At 37.3% G+C, this 18,209-nt stretch overlaps 2 protein-coding genes across 6 annotated transcripts; one reads left to right on the top strand and one right to left on the bottom strand.

The window, feature by feature from the left end:
• Positions 1–917: 917 nt before the first annotated feature.
• LOC133878493 (uncharacterized) lies at positions 918–4,575 on the bottom strand. 2 transcript variants are annotated; one of them, XM_062317051.1, is made up of 5 exons: positions 4,470–4,575; positions 2,926–3,898; positions 2,039–2,089; positions 1,736–1,944; positions 918–1,214 (listed from the first exon to the last, which is right to left on the bottom strand). In XM_062317051.1, the coding sequence occupies exons 2-5, from the start codon at positions 3,752–3,754 to the stop codon at positions 1,170–1,172; spliced, it is 1,134 nt and encodes a 377-aa protein (XP_062173035.1). In that variant the 5' UTR covers positions 3,755–3,898; positions 4,470–4,575; the 3' UTR covers positions 918–1,169. The 2 variants fall into 2 exon arrangements, with proteins under 2 accessions (XP_062173035.1, XP_062173036.1); XM_062317052.1 differs by lacking the exons at positions 2,039–2,089; positions 4,470–4,575 and having other exon boundaries at positions 2,926–4,064.
• Positions 4,576–5,913: 1,338 nt separating this feature from the next.
• On the top strand, positions 5,914–15,587 carry LOC133877817 (B3 domain-containing transcription repressor VAL1). 4 transcript variants are annotated; one of them, XM_062316240.1, is made up of 13 exons: positions 5,914–6,278; positions 6,388–6,563; positions 7,705–7,786; positions 7,887–7,988; positions 8,696–9,306; positions 9,452–9,548; positions 9,711–9,885; positions 10,477–10,553; positions 10,636–11,061; positions 11,216–11,265; positions 13,942–14,055; positions 14,161–14,228; positions 14,637–15,587. In XM_062316240.1, exons 2-13 carry the CDS (start codon positions 6,451–6,453, stop codon positions 15,407–15,409), a joined length of 2,688 nt encoding a protein of 895 aa, XP_062172224.1. In that variant the 5' UTR covers positions 5,914–6,278; positions 6,388–6,450; the 3' UTR covers positions 15,410–15,587. The 4 variants fall into 4 exon arrangements, with proteins under 4 accessions (XP_062172224.1, XP_062172223.1, XP_062172222.1 ...); XM_062316239.1 differs by having other exon boundaries at positions 5,915–6,274; positions 6,434–6,563; XM_062316238.1 differs by having other exon boundaries at positions 5,915–6,278; positions 6,434–6,563.
• The last annotated feature ends 2,622 nt before the right edge of the window (positions 15,588–18,209 follow it).

Here is an 18,209-nt window from a genome sequence, read left to right as displayed (position 1 = left end):
TGGCATGCTCTAGACTCTACCAGCTCCGGATAAAAGAGAGAGCAATTCCTACTCTATTGAAGGAGGTAGGAGCAAACTAGAAAAGGAAGGAGCTGAAACTAAACACCATTGAAACACCATTGAAAGGTCTTACCCAGAACGAACATGGCAATCGGTGAATAGGAAACCCATGACTTTTGACCGGAGTAAAATCCAGTCTTGTGTACTATCTCTGAGACTTTACCAAGGGCAAAAACTAATTACACTATTACCTTCATTAGATGTATCTACTTGGGGTCCGTTTGGTTTAATTTAGTAGTTTCAAAACATGTGATTTGAAAAATAACAATGTCAAAACACAGTTAATAGAAACGTAATTTTTAAAAACATAGTTAAACGTTAAGTAAAATTGCGATTCAGCCTTTACAATTGCGATTTGATTTTTAAAATTATGTGTTTTTAAAAAACTATTCTCTTATCTACAATTTGAAAATGTGAAAAAAAAAAATCAAATAAAATAAATCCATGTTTTCACTATTTTTTTCAAACACATTCATTTTGCGTAAAAATGCAAATTTAGTCTATAAAATTACAGGGCCAAACGGACCCTTAAATTACGAACTACTGCCAAAAGGAGTCAGATTATTCCTCCTGTATACAATGAAAATGCAGACATTCTTTCAAATTTCCTGAAAATCATAAAATAAATCAGTCCAATAGACTAGAAAAATATAACATATAATGGTTAAACTCACTTTCACTCCACAAATGAACAAGTGCTTAAAGACAGACTAGGTATCATATATTTCTAAGAAACAACAGCTTAATCTGGGTTCTTCGGCCAGTCTAACAGAGACAATATGTCGAACTAATTTTGATGACACCACTCCAAGTAGAAATGTAGAATTAATCAAAACTTATATGCATACAGCCAGAGATGAGCATGGAACATGAATTTCATGAAGAACTCTTAATGAAAGAGTTGGCAGTCCAGACAGACTTGCACAGTAGCACATGAATGTTTGTAAATGGTTTGGACATATAAGAACAATACTTTAGGAACCTCAAGCAAATAGCTTCACTGATTACAACAGTCAATTGCAAAAGTAAAAAAGCAGCAGGTGGTATAACACTCTGATATGCCTGGTGCTGATCTTATGTCTTGCATAACAATTGAAATGCGGCATGCATTACCCGAGGAACTGCATTTCTTCTACTTGGTTCAACCAGATCTCCTGAAATTAAAGTCCGGGTTAAAAACTGTAAATACTCTCTCAGAATTACAATTCAGAGAAAAAAATGATTCAGCAACCCTACAATATCCACGAAGTATCCTTTGAGAAGAAAAATAAGAAGCCTAAATTGCTCTTATTAAAAAAGAAATTGTTACTCGTCCAAAACAAATTGTTATTGGAAAAGCAGGACTGAAGCTTTTAAGACCATAAACCCTTTACTTTCAGTGCTAATATGCTTGTAGGGAATTTTGTTGTGTATCTACAAATACACTAACTCTGTTTTGTGATTTAACAAGTGGATGGAAGTGAAATTCGTCAAGAAAGAGTTTGAAGACAAACACTTAATAAGCTTTCAACCTCAATGTATTATTCATTTCGCAGCATGCAAATTTCAAGTCCTCACCATGGAAGTAAATCATCTCTAAAAAACAAGAATACAATTTACAGTTCTGAGAATCACCTAGGGACTAAGATGTTCTCTTTGAACACCAGGCTGTAAAGCTAAACCATATTGAACTTACTAGATGATTCATTTCCGCATCAAGTGCTTCATCCATCTGATCAAACAGTGCAGTCCACTTTTCTTGATGCGTGCAAGCAATTATACTCGCGGGATATTCAGCAGCAGAGAATTGGTCATCTTTTTTGATAGTTGAGAACTCTTTTGATAATAGAAAAGGCAGTTCTTTTTGGAGTACATCCTGAACCCTCATCCTACTACACCTTAATGCTGCACAGACAAGGAGAAGTAAAGTACACATAAAGTACTTCAGATCATCAACTTTCACTAGTGCACAGGCAAGCTTGAAGAAAGTAAAATACACCTGCAAGACGCCCTCTAATGTCCTGGCAAAGGAGTCCCAACCATTGAGAAGCTAGATTTGCATATGGGAAGCAATAACAAAATCCATATCAGTTTAAGATATTCTCTACTTTTCCGATGATTAGTATCAGGGAAAGAAAATCATAAATGGAGAAATTTTTTCCCAAATTGGCGCTTTATTTAGACAATATGAACCAAGTAATTAGTAACTTTGACTTTGAGCATAGAGAGGGAGAGGGAATGGAGTAAATGCACGTAAAGAAACCAGTTGCCTGTACAGCATCTTGGTACATGCACGTATGCATGAATGTGTCTATTGCTCATTCAATTGGTCATGAAATGTAACAATGATTAAAGTGGGAAATAAGCAAGACAGCCACAGCTTAAAAGTCGAGCAGTAAATTTATATGTGATGTTTTCAACCGAGTTTTAAATTTTAAAATTAAAATTTTTATAAGATTGTGCAATCCAGAAATCCACCCCAAGTTTTATATTCTATACAAAATTTGCAACCCTGTCAATACGTCATTAATGCTATGCTTGCTAAGATTGTGCCAAACCCACTGAATGACCCCTGCTTGGATGCATAGCGCTCATAAACAAAGGTACATCATCCTAATACAGAATATTTTGCCAACTGTAAGTTTTGTTAGCTAGCTGGACCGAAGTTTTTAGTGTAGAATTATGCTTCAGTTGACCAGGCAAAGTAAAGCTTGACATAAGAAAATATGTCTTATGTTAACAGTGGCAATTTCCATAGCCATTGGTGTTTGGTATTCCTTTTTTCTTAGATTTATCCATTTCCACCAGCCTTCAATAAGATAATAAAATGACTAATGAAAAGCAATAAGCATGAGAAAGAATCTTCCCATTTAGATCACAACTAACCTTTGGGGTTAAAAGGAGAATCCATTGCATTCTCTGATGACTCTTCCTGAGAACTTGTATTATCTGTTGACACGGTTTCATAATCAGATTCCGCATTCTCTGAAGCCGTTGTTTCAGACGACCATGACCTTACTTCATGTTTTTCATCCCCATGATATTCACCCTTTCTCACCGCTACACTCAAATCACAAATCACCCCTCCTTTGTGTTCTGAATTGATATGCACAGGCCTACTGGGGTACATAAGGTGTGCACTGACTTGACTGCCCCTTGATAGAGTATTGAAACGTTCATTCGCATCATTATCCCTAATTTCCTTTTTAAACCGGCTTTTCTGCATGCTTTGAGTATTTTCTAACTTTTCACCTCTAACCAAGGCCTCAATTATTGAATAGACCTGATTACTGTTTCTTAAGCGGTTTATGATCCCAGGGTTCAGTTCTCCCAGCAACCCACTTGGTGCAGCAGCAACCTTAGTGAACCTGTTAACCTGTTCTATCTTTGCAAACTTCTTTTTTCTACTAGCCATGTCATGTTTGTGCTTCGTGACATCCTTTCTTGGAGCTGGTTTGCATGCAGGTAGCGAGAGGAAACCATTCTGTTTCATGTCTTGCCACACTTTCATAGCATCCTTTTTCTCCAATGGAGCATTACAACTTCCAGACTCTGAAGCATTGCCTGATGGGTCTCTATCTTCTATGCTCGACAAGGCCTCTACACCAGGATGAAACCTAATTCCCCCTGAGGTGAAACAATTTGGGATCAGTACTTTGTCTTTAGCATCATGAGCTGAGTCGTCACTGAGCCGGGCTTCAAATTTACCATCCATGGCGTTTAAGCGCCAAAGCGAGCACGCATCAAACAAGCAGGACTCCCCAGAAAATCTACAATCTTGTCCCTCTCTGTTCCTTCTTAGATTGCATCTCCAAATTTGCTTATGGGGTTCTCAAGAGTCCACTTGCTCAATTAAAACCTAATTATTAACCACACATTCAACGACCCACAAGATGGTTCCACATCAATCAACCAGTATACACTCCAGGGACAGCAGAAATTGAAAACTTAAACTACTACCAACAATTAAAACGAGAACTTGTCAAAAATTAACAAAATACGACCAAAAAATGAAGCAGCATTCTTTAAACAATGCACGCTTAAACAAAGCAAAACCCTAAAAAAAAAAATTGGCTTCCTTTCCAAAGCATTTTCTGAATCGCAACCAACAAAGCGTACATCGGTACAAAGCTGCAATTAGACCAGCATGTACATTGATTTTGTAGACTCAAAGATCCCGTTTTACACTAAACAAATAAAAACAAATTTGCTAGTTTTCCATGCTCCATGGACATCAAAAATCGAACACTCAACAAATTAAAATATATATATATATATATATATATAGTAAAAAAATAAATGTGAATAATAATTTGCCATTTTCCCATTTTAATTGTTTCTCTCTTGACCGCAAATAGCATTAGCTGAGTGAACGTAAAATTTACACACGGAGAGAAAAAAAATAAAATAAAAAAATTTAGCTGACTTACCCAATGAACGTCGCACTGGTATAAGGTCGGACAACTTGTACACTACGAATTTTAGGGTTTTAGACAAATTCAAATCTGAGCCTCTTAACTGTAAGAATGACTTTTCTGCTCATTTTATATACATGTGATCCCGCCAACCCCACTTTTCAGTTTTCTCTGCTTTTCAACTTTCCCGGGTTTTTTTTTTTTTTTTGTTTGTTTGTTTGTTTGTGGGCTGCTTATACGCAGATTGCGTTTCGGCCGCGACATGCGTTTCTATGAAGTTGTTGGGCTCTTTAAGGGCTGGTTGGGCTTGGGTTTTTTGTAGTGTCACTTGCCAGATAGACCTTGTGGGCTTTTATACTAGAGGCCAGGCCCACTACCTGAAGGGATTATTATTGGATACACCAACGGCCAAGCCCAACAAACCCCGGCCCTAATCGCAAATTAATTAATCTTCATCCATGCGTTGCACAAAAAGACCTAAAAATTAGGTTGAATATTTCGTTTTAATTCTTTAATCCCACCAGTCCATGCATTTCTCTGGACGTGCAAATCATGGAGAAGAACAAAAATCATTACTAAACGTAATTAACAAATTCAAACCATCCCATTTTGACTTTGTATTAAGATAATATATTATGGGTAGGTGCTAGTTGGGCCGTTATTTTGCATCTTCCTAATCCAAAGTCAACATATTATGATAATGCCAATGCCAATAACTTCAAGGTTCTGATGATGCCAACAAATTTAAGAAAAATAAATAAATAAATAAATAGTCAAGGCTCTATATGGTACGGTGTTTCCTATTCTATAACTAATACCATTAATTTGTTAATGTTTTCTAGAATAATTTTTTTTTTTTGAAAAAAATATTATGATTCAATATGACATAAAAATAAAAATAATTTTAAACATTTTGTATTTTAAATTATTATTAAGCCGAGGGAGAAAATGAAATAAGGCAAAATTGTAAAAAGATTGCATAATAAATTAATGACCAGTACTTTTGTGGCTGGATAACAATAATCTAGAGCTACATCGCCTGTCGGTGTACGTTACAATTATTTTAGTTAATAACCGCTTGTATACTCCTACTCACGGCCCACCACACGTTAAATTAAAGAGTAACACAGCAAGTAAACATTAAAGAGTAACACAACTTTTTATACTTCTTTATCATAATTATTTTATATTAACGGATGTGTTTAAAGTAATTTTTCCTATTAATTATTAAAAAAAAAATTAAAAACTAGAACATTAAAACGTGGCCCACAGTGGACACAAATCTGATGCAAACTCCTTCCAACGGGGGTGAACGCAGTAGTATATGTCTACATCTATATCTACATCTAATAAACGCCTTCCAGGTCACGCTGCCCCACGCAACCCCCGGGTGACCGTATCACTGTCCGAAAAGGAAAAAACAAAGGGGAGAGAGAGAGAGCAATAGTAAAAGAGTTGAGAGATAGAGAGAGAGGAAGACGACTTGTTAAGCGGCGTGTCTTCAAGTGTCGTGCATGCATTTTATGCAATCTGTTTGCTTTGCATGCACCTCTCTCTCTCACACACACAAATACACCTTGTTGGGTAAAAGCAATAACCGCCGCCGTAACACTTTCCGGGAACATCTTCACCGGACTGACTCCTGTCTACTTCAGCTTTGACTATTAACAGAAGCAGTAGTTACTGCTATTGCTGGGGAAATTTGAGTGTTTTAAGCGTAAACGGGGAATGGGTTTGTTTTCTTCAATGTGAATGAGAGCAATTCTAGATTTGGCTTCTTCAACGACTGGGACTAGGAGTTCGTACCAGTTTTCGCATAAGTATGTGAGTATGTGTGTGTGAGAAAGAGAGAGTGTGTGTGAGTTTGTGCGTGTGCGTTGTGTGGCTAATTAATGATGGCTTGTTTGATTCAATTTTTGGTTTGGGTCAAAAGGGGTTTTAGGGTTTTGATTTGGATTTGCGTGTTGCTCTGCTTGAAGGCTTCGATTTTGGCTTAATGGGGTCCAAGATTTGCATGAATGCCTCGTGTGAAGCAAACGCCGCTCACGAATGGAAGAGAGGCTGGCCTCTGCGATCCGGTGGATTTGCCGATCTCTGCCACAAGTGCGGGTAATTTCCTTCTCCTTGTAGGTTTGTCCTCTTGGATTTCAATGCAATTTTTCTTATTGCATATTATTGGGGGTGATTTAGTTTTGTAAAGGGCAAGCTCGGGTTTATGAGAGGTATTGAATTTTTGTTGATATTGGGTTTTTTCTATGTTGGGGGTTTTACTTAGTGCGTTGCTCTTGAAACTGTTTCTATTTGTGTTAAACAGTTGACATTTTCGTGGTTGTTGGATTTTCTATTTTAGAACGTGAGCTTGTATTGTGAAGAAACTAGTGGCATTGTGCTTATCAAACCTATAATTAGATAATGAAAATGGGCCTCGCTACATTAACTGAGGTGGCTAATGCTGTTTTACGAAAGAGTATTGTTGATGCTCAAATTTTCAATTTCATCCTGCAATCACAGCTTACTGAATGAAGCACGACTTGGTAACTCTACTGAATCAGTGGCTATCCCAGGTTATAAGGGCCCAAATTTTTTGTGGGCCAGCCCGGTCAGAACCTATTAAAAATAGTATATTCTTTATTAGGATGATAATATCTAATTTACGCAATAATCCTCTGTTTAGATTAATTTGAGACTTATGCAATAGGTTTGATTTTACCCTTTTTAATAGCTATCAAGTGATTTAAATGTTGTGATTGTTCTCGATTTCAAACCATTCGACTCATTTTGTAATTTTGTTGGCTTTTGTTAGTGTATGAGGTACATTAAGTTTTAAAATGTGCATGCTCAGAAAAGAAAAACAAAAGTCCATTATGTGCTTGTGCGTGCACGTGGCTTAGTAACTTTTAATTTGCTTGGGCATGGGCAGAATCATGCATTTGTTTTTCAACTTCTCCCATTTGACTTTTGTATAGCTTTTGTTACCTTGCTTCCACTTGTGCTAGTATGAATCTATGGATACTTTGTGATTGTTGATGCCCTGCTACATAGTGTAAATGCCATTTTGAAAATTCCTTGACTAATTTTCATAATAACAGAAGTTTGATGGTCTACACCGGCAACTAAGAACTATTGTATTTCTATTTTAGTTTATGTCAAAACATTGATCAATAGAATATGTTGTATCATTGTATTTATTTACCTTCATTTAAATATTTCTTGCTTTGCTTATTCTTGATGTGGTGTTTTCTCTACTTAGATCTGCCTATGAGGATATGGTTTTCTGTGAAACATTCCACACAGAGGAAACTGGTTGGAGGGAATGCAGTTTATGCAGCAAGGTAAGCTTTAAGTGGTGTTTTTCTTTTTTTGGTTAAAGGTTTCCTTGTTCTTTCTTTTTTTTGTTGAACCTTTTAAGTGTAACTAAATTTTGCATGGCAGCGTATCCACTGTGGATGCATAATCTCTAGACCTTTGTATGAGTACCTGGATTTTGGCGGTGTGGGGTGTATTAGCTGTGCAAAAAGCTCTGGACTTTTTTCAGTAAGATCTACCTATAACGTCTCAATATATTACAATCAGTGTGTTTTAGTTTTACTTCATTCAATTATGTTTATTTGGGTTAGACATTTACTTTTAATCTTCAGCTATCCCTGGCTGTGCTTTGGTGTCTGTGTATGTTTTATATATATATATATATAGTTACAAGTATGACAGTTTTTAACTCTAGTGCTGGTGATTATTGCTTTTTTCAATGGAACTTATTCAAATAGACAGCGGTTGAAATACTTGAGTTGACATAGTACTCCTTTTTCTTTTTTCTTTTTTCTATCTCTCTCTCTCTAACTCCTCCTCACAAAAATGGATATGGAATTGTTGCTAATCGATCATACATGTATAGGGTCATGGACTTTTTTTTTAAAGTAAGGTATAGGGTCTTGGGTGTGGTTAAAATGATCATGGGAAGGACCTTTTTCTTCCTCTTTGAACTTAATTTTAGCTTGAGGTTTAGCTAATTACTCTGGCTTGCTTATCTCTGATAATATCATTTGTTGAGGACGCTACCAGTCATATCATTTGACTAACCTTTTGGCATGTATAGGGTGTAAGGAGCAATACTTTCAGAGTGCTAATAGAATAGTTAGTTATATGGCTGTAAGACTGTACACTTTTTGATAAGTATCTATAATAATAATAATAGCTGTAAGACTGTACACTTTAAACATAGTTTTATTATTCTTTTCATGCAGATCTGGAGGGGTGAAATTCTTAATGGACTTAGTTCATTGACTGTAAATAATGTTGGTGATTCATTATCCAGTGCTTTTGGGAAAAGATTGGTCAGCGATGGTGTCGATGAGGGAAAACTTATGCAATTGTGCAGAATCATGGAAGCTAATGAACCAAACCTCTTGCATCAATCTAAGAGAGGTGAAGCAAATGCATCTCAAGTTGGCACAGGCTTTTCTAATGCAACTCAACCATCTGTTGGATCAGTAACATTTTCGAAACCAGACAATAGTAGACAAATGTTAGATGGCAAAGATAAGCGTGAATCACTAACTGAGCCGTCTCTGAGTATGACCTTGGGAACTCCAAATTTTGTGCTACCCTTTTCTGGTGGAGTTGTAGATGGAATGGAACAGAGCAAAACACCTTCTCCCTTTCAGCAAGGGCAAAGATCTCGCCCCATATTGCCCAAACCCCTGAAAACTGGCCTCACTGTAAGTCCAGAGACAAATAAAAGCTTGGTTCAGATGCGAATTGCTAGGCCACCTGCTGAAGGACGTGGGAAGAATCAGTTACTTCCTCGATACTGGCCGAGGATTACTGACCAAGAACTGGAGCAACTATCTGGAGAGTATCCTTGATTTGTTCATCTTTTTTCCCCCTCTACGACTAAGTTTAACTTTGTTAAAATATTATCTTCTGTAATTATATTTATGTTATTGTTTATCCATTGATTCAAGCATAGTGTTTCCCCTTAAATTTTGTTATTTGCAAAGTTTGAATTCCACTATTCTGCCATTGTTCGAGAAAGTGCTTAGTGCCAGTGACGCTGGTCGAATTGGTCGTTTGGTTCTACCAAAAGCATGTGCTGAAGTAAGTTTAAAAGTTCATTTTCATACGTGCCTTGTCTTGCCTGTGTTTTTTTTTTTTTTTTTGGGTGGGGGAGGGGGTTTTCTAATATTTTTTATTCCCTTTTTTTCCTTTCCTTTCTTTCTTTCTGTTCCCTGGTTGTGTATTAACTGAAAGTCAATGCAGGCGTATTTTCCTCCTATTTCTCAATCAGAAGGTCTGCCCCTAAGGATTCAAGATGTGAAGGGGAATGAGTGGACGTTTCAGTTCAGATTTTGGCCCAATAACAACAGCAGGATGTATGTTTTAGAGGGCGTTACCCCTTGCATACAGTCTATGCAATTACGAGCTGGTGACACTGGTATGCTTCATTATAGCCTGGTATAGAGGGTGATATTTATAGTCCATGGATTTGCTATAAATATCTTATGAATATTGAATTCAGTTTAGTGGTACGTTAAGCTTGTACAGCACAGTGTTATGGCATTGGCAGCACTTTGAACTTTGTTTGCCGTGAAGAGGAAAGTTTTTGAGACACGCCAAAATCTGTATATTAAAATTAGTATTTTCAATCCCTCTATTTTACTATTTTCAAAATCTGTAAACTATTTCACGCCAAAATTTCATATCAAGTTTTTTTTTATTTTGATCTCCCCTTAGGGCCAATTACTTACAAAATATATATATATATATATATATATATATATATATATATATATATATATATATATATATATATATTTTGATCTAATACAGGCCCAATTATTGATACTATGCAGTTGTCACTTCTCTGGTTTTCTATATTAATTTGCAAGGAGTGTCTTCTTCAGTTAACTTTTAATGATACCATGTCAATTGATATAGGCGTGCCATTTGTAACCTTTAATATATTGTGGGACACATGTTGTATCATGTCATAATTGTTTCATTATTTTATCTGTTTTTGGTGCAGTGACATTTAGTCGGATAGATCCTGGAGGTAAACTTGTCATGGGGTTTCGAAAGGCATCGAACACTGAAGACACACAGGTCTTTATAAGCACATTTCACACCACTATATGCGTCACCTTACTTTCAGATCATATCTTAACTTTTTTTGTGTTATTGACAGGATGCTCAGACATCTGCCCTTCCTAATGGCACACCTTCTATGGAAAGCTCCTTTTCTGGTGTTATTGAGAATCTGCCTTCAGGCAGTGGTTACTCTGGGCTTTTTCAAACAATGAAAGGAAGCAGGGAACCTCATCTAAATGCTCTTGCTGAAAATTTGCATCTAGGGGATGGAGATATCGGGATGCGTAAAAGTGATAACCATGGAGGTAGGATAATTGAAGATTCACTGCAGCAACCAATGCCAAATCCAGAGAAGAAGAAGACTCGAAATATTGGCTCTAAAAGTAAGAGGCTGCTAATGCATAGTGAAGAGGCTCTGGAGCTGAGACTTACATGGGAAGAAGCACAAGACTTGCTTCGCCCGCCCCCAAGTGTCAAGCCAAGCATTGTTACCATTGAGGATCATGAATTTGAAGAATACGATGTAGGTGTACCATGATCAGTCCTTTTGTGTGTTTATTTTTATTTAGTAAGATAAGTAATGAATACTTGATAGGTTTCAAGTGTGGAATCTCATGTTACAACATATTCTAGGTGATTGATGTGATCATTGATTCATTGTTGTTCATGTCATTCAGGAACCACCGGTTTTTGGAAAGAGGACTATATTCACTACCCTCCCATCTAGGTAAGTATATATATAATGTATCTTATTACTTATCAATGTTGTATAGGTAAATTTGCACAGCTTTGAAGGTTAACATTTTTTTTTAATAGTTTTTACTAGCAATTCCCTGCTTCTTCTTTTTTCAAGCTTACCGGTAGGGCTTTATTCAGTTCGTTAGAAATGTTAGTTGCACATTTTTTGTTCTCTCTGTCCCATATTGCATGTCCACTATCCTATTTTAAGATGTCACAAAATACTGTCCGCTTTGGGAACTAAATGGACATAATTTAATTAATTTTCTCAATTTGCCGTTTGCTTTATTAAAAAATTCATACCTTTTTCTATTTGTTTCATTTGAATTTAAATTAGTAAGGGTAATTTTTTTTATTTCAAAGACAAGATATTAGATGATGTCCCCTTAAAAGGTTGGATTTTCCAAGGTGGACAAACAATTCGGGATGAAGGGAGTGTTTTTCTGGATCTCGTTATCCCAATATTTTGGGCTGGGTTATTTTTCAATGGCTAAGGTTTGACGCAATGCAATTGAAACACTAAGCAGGTGACTAAGCCCTTGTGCCGCCGGGGAGGGGTGGGGGGGGGGGGGGAATTAGGAATTTGGACAAATATGATTTAATTTAGAACATGGCCATTGGCCTCCCAAACTTTGAAAAACAAACATTTACCTTGGTCTTTTAATGTGCCTATGCATCTCAACTCCCTCTTTATTATATGTTTAGGTTACTTACCTTTTGTCCCCATAAACTTACACATGTCACGCTTAGCTGCACTGAACTGCCATTTTGTTACAAAAAATTCCCACCGTTAAGGAATCTCGTTAAATCAGACGGAAATACCCTAAAAATAATATATATATATATATATATATATATATATATATATATATATATATATATATATATATATATATATATATATATATTTTTTTTTTTTTTTTGATAAGTCTGTAAATGTAATAAAACCCGTTAATGATATATATATATCATTAAAAAAAATCACAATTTGAAAAACTAAAAAAATTAAAAATTCAGAATTAAATAAAAACTAAAAAAAAAAACTTGGAACTTTTTTTTTTTTTTTTCACTGGGGGTTGCTGAACCACCCAAAGGGGGTGGATCGGCCACCCTTGAAATCCATAAGGGGTGGCTCTAAGTTTTGTTTGTGTCTGGGTGGCTCGGCCACCCTTTATGAGTTTTAAGGGTGGCTGATCCACCCCCTATGGGTTTCGGGGGTGGTTTGACCACCACCCCAACACGAACCACCTCCAGGATCTTCTTTTTTCTTTTCTTTTTTCTTGGTATTTTAAACTTTTTATTTATATTCTTTGAAAATTTTAATTTTAAGGGTATTTATGTAAATTTAGTTTCTAAACTAGAGTATTTTTTGTCATTTACAATTTTTTTTTTTAACGATTTTGACCAATGGAGGGGGATTTTTGTAACAAAATGCTAGTTCAATGCGGCTAAGTGTGATAGGTGTCAATTCATGGGGAAAACTTAAAATGGTGTGTTAGTTCATGGGGGCAAAAGTAATTAACCCTATATGTTTAATTCTATATTGTTTTATTTCTCTCTCTCTCTCTCTCTCTCTCTTATTGATCTAGAGCTCATGAGCATGTGAAGAACGATATGGATCCTATTAGGGGACAAGATACTCTAGATACAAGAAGACTCAACCCCTAATTCATATTCAGGCCCTCAAGGAAGCTTTCCCGAATTTGTATAGTATTGCTCGCGTTAATGATGCTTCTGTGGCAGATCATTTAGAGTTGTTTGGCTCCCATCAATGAAATGTAAGCTTTATTAGAGCGGCTCACGATTGGAAGATGAATGTTTTTGCTTTATTTTTCAATCTTGTGTACTCCTTTAGACTGAGACGGGGAGGTGAAGACAAGTTTTGTTTGGGCCCTTTTCAAGAGAGAGTTATTCAACATTAGATCATTCTATAACGTCCTTGTCCCTCATGATGGTACTCTCTTTTCTTGGAAGAGCATTTGGCAAATTAAGGTCCCCATGAGAGCGGCATTTTTTGCTTGGTTGGCTGCCCATGGAAAGATCCTCACCATGGCTAACCTAAGGAAGTGATATGTCATTGTGGTCGATTGATGTTGTATGTGTAAAAGAAGTGGAGAGTTTGTGGATCATCTTCTTCTCCATCATTGTGAGACTGCTAGTGCCTTATGGAGTTCTATTTTCAGTTGTGTTGAGCTAACTTAGGTTATGCCTCGACAAGTGGTAGACCTTTTCGCTTGTTGGAGAGGGTTGAGTGGCAGTTCTCATGGTGCAATGGTGTGGAAGATGATATTGTCTTGCCTTTTGTGTTGTCTTTGAAGAGAAATAAATGATAAAAATTTTGAAGACCGCGAGAAGACAATGGTGGAGCTAAAGTCTTTCTTCTTCAATACTCTTTACCACTGGACAGCTGCTTTAGATTATCCTAATTTGCTTGGTTTTCATGATTTTCTTTTCTTTTTTTTTTTCCCTCTTTCTAGCTAAATGTTTCTCTTGTATACTTCTTGTGTACTTGAGTTGTGCCTTTTGCACTTTTTAATAATATTTTGATTACTTATAAAATAAAGTTCATCTTCAAGTCACTGTGTCCATGTTGAAGAATGTGTGCATTTGATCTAGTGATGAATATTTTCATCTTGCGCTGAATATACTGAATACTTTCATCCAGGGGACAGGAACAGTGGGCTCAGTGTGATGATTGCTCCAAATGGCGAAGGTTGCCTGTGGATGTTCTTCTCCCTCCGAAGTGGACGTGTTCAGAAAATGTTTGGGATTCGAGCAGGTCTAACTTTATTCCATAATTCTGCTTTCCCCCTTTGAATACTTTTCTTGGATGAAAGTTGGTTCCTGTATAATTTATACCCTTACGGTTTGCAAGTTCTCATAGGTGCTCCTGCTCTGTTCCAGAGGAGATAAGTCTAAAGCAATTGGAGAATCTTCTGAGAGCAAGCAAAGGTATGAACGTGGCCTCTATGTTTCTTCTTTATAATAGAAGTTCCAAAGTCCAGTATGTTTCAAAACTGGTTTCAGAAGAAATAAAAATGTATGTTATTGAAATTCTTATTAAGACATACATTTGTAAAAAATGGTGCATGCATCTGCAATGCCTGGATGTATTTATCAAAGTAGCCATTTCATGGTGTTGGCTGCATATGGATGCATGGATTTGAAAGGATCGGAGCTTGTCTATAGGTGTTTTAGATAAATGTTTGTGATGGACAATATTCTTGTAAAGAATTTTGTTCCAAGTTGAAGTCAGTCCTCTGATGAATTGGTCATGGTGTCACTATTTACATATTATCATTTACAGTTTACAATCTTTATTCTCAATGGAGTTTCAAAATACTTATTGATTCTTTTCAGCCCTCTCTAAATCTTCCCCAGATTTCAAGAAGCGAAAAATTGCAGAAAGCCATAAGTCTGTCCAAGAACGGGAACCTTCTGGCTTGGATGCTTTAGCCAGTGCTGCAGTGCTGGGAGATAATGTGGGCGATTCAGGTGAACCCTCGGTTGGAGCCACCACCAAACATCCCCGACACCGCCCTGGCTGCACTTGTATTGTGTGCATCCAACCCCCAAGTGGGAAGGGCAAGCACAAGCCCACGTGTACATGCAACGTATGTATGACTGTAAAGCGCAGGTTTAAGACCCTAATGTTGCGCAAGAAGAAACGCCAATCAGAGCGTGAAGTGGAGGCTGCCCAGAAGGATGATAACCACCATAGGGATGAACCAGAAATGAATGGCATATCAAGAGATGTTCTGTTGCTTAAAAATCATCCGGAGAACAAAGGCAGTCACAGTAGAAATCAAGCTGAGGAGGGTGAGACCAGCAATGGACAAATAGACCTAAATTGCCATCCCAACCGTGAAGACATGCAACTGGATCTGGAGGTACCAGGAATGAGCCTGTTGAGCCTTGTTCAAGCAGCCAGCCTTCCATTAGAAGATTTTATGAAACAACGTACGATCCCAAGCTTGACATGTGAGCAACAGGGTAGTCTGGGTTCCTGTATAATCACGCCAGTTACTGGAGAGAGCGAGAGACGCTTGTCTGATGAAGGGGGGCATGCATCTGGGGGTTGGGAGCATGAGAGTAGAAGTGATGGAGGGTATCATGAGTCCAAGTTAGACTGAAACGATCTTCCATGAAGACTGAAGAGCTTCTTCTTTTTTTGTTCCTCTCTGAAAGTATAGTTTTGTTTGCTTTCCATTTTATAAATGGGCGGTGTCACTCATCTTTTTCTCTATAGTTGACGAATGTAATATTGTCCTTTTACCAATTGTCATCTGTTAGTTGTTCACATTTCTCTCCCTCCCTCTCCCCTTGTGTTTGTTCTTTACATTGCATAGTCTGTTTGTTTCAGCAACGACTTGGTAAAACAAATGGCCTTGGACTTGCTGGGATAATAGACTGACAACGTGACCCAATAATCGGTCCCAAGTACCCTCTAACGTTGGCTTCCCTTCTCCAGAGGATTAGAATCTCCTACACTTGGGCCCATTGAGATTTGAGAGGACTGCAGAAGGTTAGGAAGTAGTTGGGATGGTAACTTTTTTTTAAAAAATGTTCACATGGCTCAATCTAGACAGCTGACCATAAATCACCTTAGATGGTAAAGAGGCCCTTCAGTGTTGGCCTCGTGGCAATGGGAATTAGGGAGAACCATCCGTGGTACTTGGCAGCTAGCGCCGAGGCATTGTCTTAACCAATTTTGTTTCAGAGAAGGTCCAATAAAGCCAGCAGCCAGGTTTGTAGGTCTTGTTGTATCAATAAAACGACAATCATATACGATATAATTACCCAAGTAGTTGCTTCTTCAACCGTAATGCTGTATGGCAATATTCTTCTCTTTGGTCTGTTTACGCGCTAATATGTATATGTTTTGTTTTACTCATCGATATCGCCCATGCAACAAAGCAAGACACGCTTTCACCGCCAGAGTAAGAAAATCTCCATTACTAGTATTCAAAAGGTCCGACCAAATATTTGTTTTATTCTTAGCCAAGTTGTCAGTTGATACTATCCATGTTTAACATGGCATCATCATCCTTTACGTTTACGAACCAGTTAAAGGCAGATAATTTTTTATACGACTTGTCAATTCGATACAAATTCAACATAAAATTAGTGGGTTAAGGTTTGAAGGGTCTAACTCATTTAATTAAATAGGTTGACTTGGAGTTGATTTATATAATCTTATATTCATGTCTCGACACCGAATACTTAAAGGCTAACACGGACTAACAATTTTTTAAATGATCCGTGAACTTAATACGAACCTAATATAAAATTAGCGAGTTAATATTAATAACTTATATAGTTTTATATATACTTATGTTTCAATACGATCCAAATCCAACTCAAGAAGATGAATTTACATCCATATGACTTAGGGTCCATGGGCTGACATGGATAATCTCAGTTTAATCACGAAAATTGTGACACCCGGGATATTGACCTGTTCTTGTACACTGTCCAAGGCCGGCCGCATGGCTTGGCCTTGGCCTTTTATAATCACCGTCTCCATTTCCAATATAACTTAGTAAACCCCCTCGCTGCCTTCTTTCAACATTAATTCACTCTAACCTCTCTCTCTCTCTCTGTGATCAGGGATGGGTGATGTGGCGACACTGGCAAAGGCGAGAATGGAACTTGAGGAACTGTATCTGGGAATCCCAGATGAGTCCGTCAACCTTACCTTTCAAGACCTTGCAGAGGTGACACAAAACGTGAAAGCATCAGAAAAGAAAAAATCCACCAAAATGGAACCCGTTTCCGAAGTCAAAACCCCAAGAAAAGGATCCCCTTTGATCAAAATACCCAGCCTTGATTTCAACACCGGCTTTCAACACGTCATGAAGAGTACTCATGACACTGGTGATCACTTGTATAGAGGTGGTCATGATCATCACCATCACAGCCATGCAACACGTGGCCATCGATATGTTAACAGTGAAGAAAGCCACCGAAGCCATGCGAGTCCAGATGATCATCGCTCGGCCGGTTTCAGGCACGCAGTGGAGGGACGTAGCATTGCGTATGATGATGTGAGTGGCATGAACAGCATGGCGTCCATGCATCAAGAGAGAGGTGGACGAAGGCGGCCTGGGATTCCTCACTCCAATATCTGTACTGTCTGCAGCACCTATATTTATATATTCCGGCATCGATGCCTGGTTAGTATTCAAATATATATATAAGTTAAGACTCCAGTACGTAGTGTCAAATGTTTCCTCATATAATTAATCATTCTTCAAAATTCAACGAGGAATTACATATTTCCTCTATATATGTACACTAATTTATTTATAAAGAAATGTAAAGATGATCATGATGACATGGTGAGTACTATTGTCTTGAGTACTGCAGGTTTGCGGAAGAGCGTATTGCAGGCAATGCGTAAACATAGGCATGGGAGAGATGACAGAAGGAAGAAAGTGCATCGAGTGTTTAGGGAGAAGATTCAGCCAAAGGTAACATATATATATATATAATAATAATGTGGATCTTTGTTTTGGGGTGTACGGCTAGAATATTAATTAAATACTTAGATTCATTATTTTTATCCGTCTAAGTTTGTAGATTACATAGTAATTTAACATAGTATCAAAGCAAAAGTCTCGAGTTCGAATTTTATCTCTATCGTTTATAACTTCACATTTCAATTAAATATCCTCTCAAAGTCCTAAGACCTTAGTTAATTACTATGATTGTGCTTAATTAATTTGTGGCAACCAGATACTTTACAGTTTGATGATTATATATGATGAACTTTTAGAGTAGTAATAGGATCTCAGATCAAATTCATGAATTGATGATCAGATCAGATGGTTCCCAAAAAAACTCCCAAGAATTTGAGTAGTAATGGGTGATGGTCCCCAAAACAATCTTGTAGTGGCGCCTGTTTGTGGAACATTTTAGTAATAGGCCAGC

Source organism: Alnus glutinosa, chromosome 9, assembly GCF_958979055.1.
Source record: "Alnus glutinosa chromosome 9, dhAlnGlut1.1, whole genome shotgun sequence".
NCBI classification, from domain to species: domain Eukaryota; kingdom Viridiplantae; phylum Streptophyta; class Magnoliopsida; order Fagales; family Betulaceae; genus Alnus; species Alnus glutinosa.
The sequence above is the reverse complement of the archived record's forward strand: the minus strand, read 5'-3'. Positions and strand labels throughout refer to the sequence as shown.

Coding starts and splice junctions, on each gene's coding strand:
- LOC133878493 (XM_062317051.1), bottom strand. CDS start 3,754: ATGGATGGTAAATTTGAAGCCCGGCTCAGTGACGACTCAGCTCATGAT. Junction 2,090..2,925: donor TTCTCCTTTTAACCCCAAAG/GTTAGTTGTGAT, acceptor ATGCAAATCTAG/CTTCTCAATGGTTGGGACTC. Junction 1,215..1,735: donor ATGCGGAAATGAATCATCTA/GTAAGTTCAATA, acceptor CTTTAATTTCAG/GAGATCTGGTTGAACCAAGT.
- LOC133877817 (XM_062316240.1), top strand. CDS start 6,451: ATGGGGTCCAAGATTTGCATGAATGCCTCGTGTGAAGCAAACGCCGCT. Junction 7,989..8,695: donor AAAGCTCTGGACTTTTTTCA/GTAAGATCTACC, acceptor CTTTTCATGCAG/ATCTGGAGGGGTGAAATTCT. Junction 11,266..13,941: donor TTCACTACCCTCCCATCTAG/GTAAGTATATAT, acceptor ACTTTCATCCAG/GGGACAGGAACAGTGGGCTC.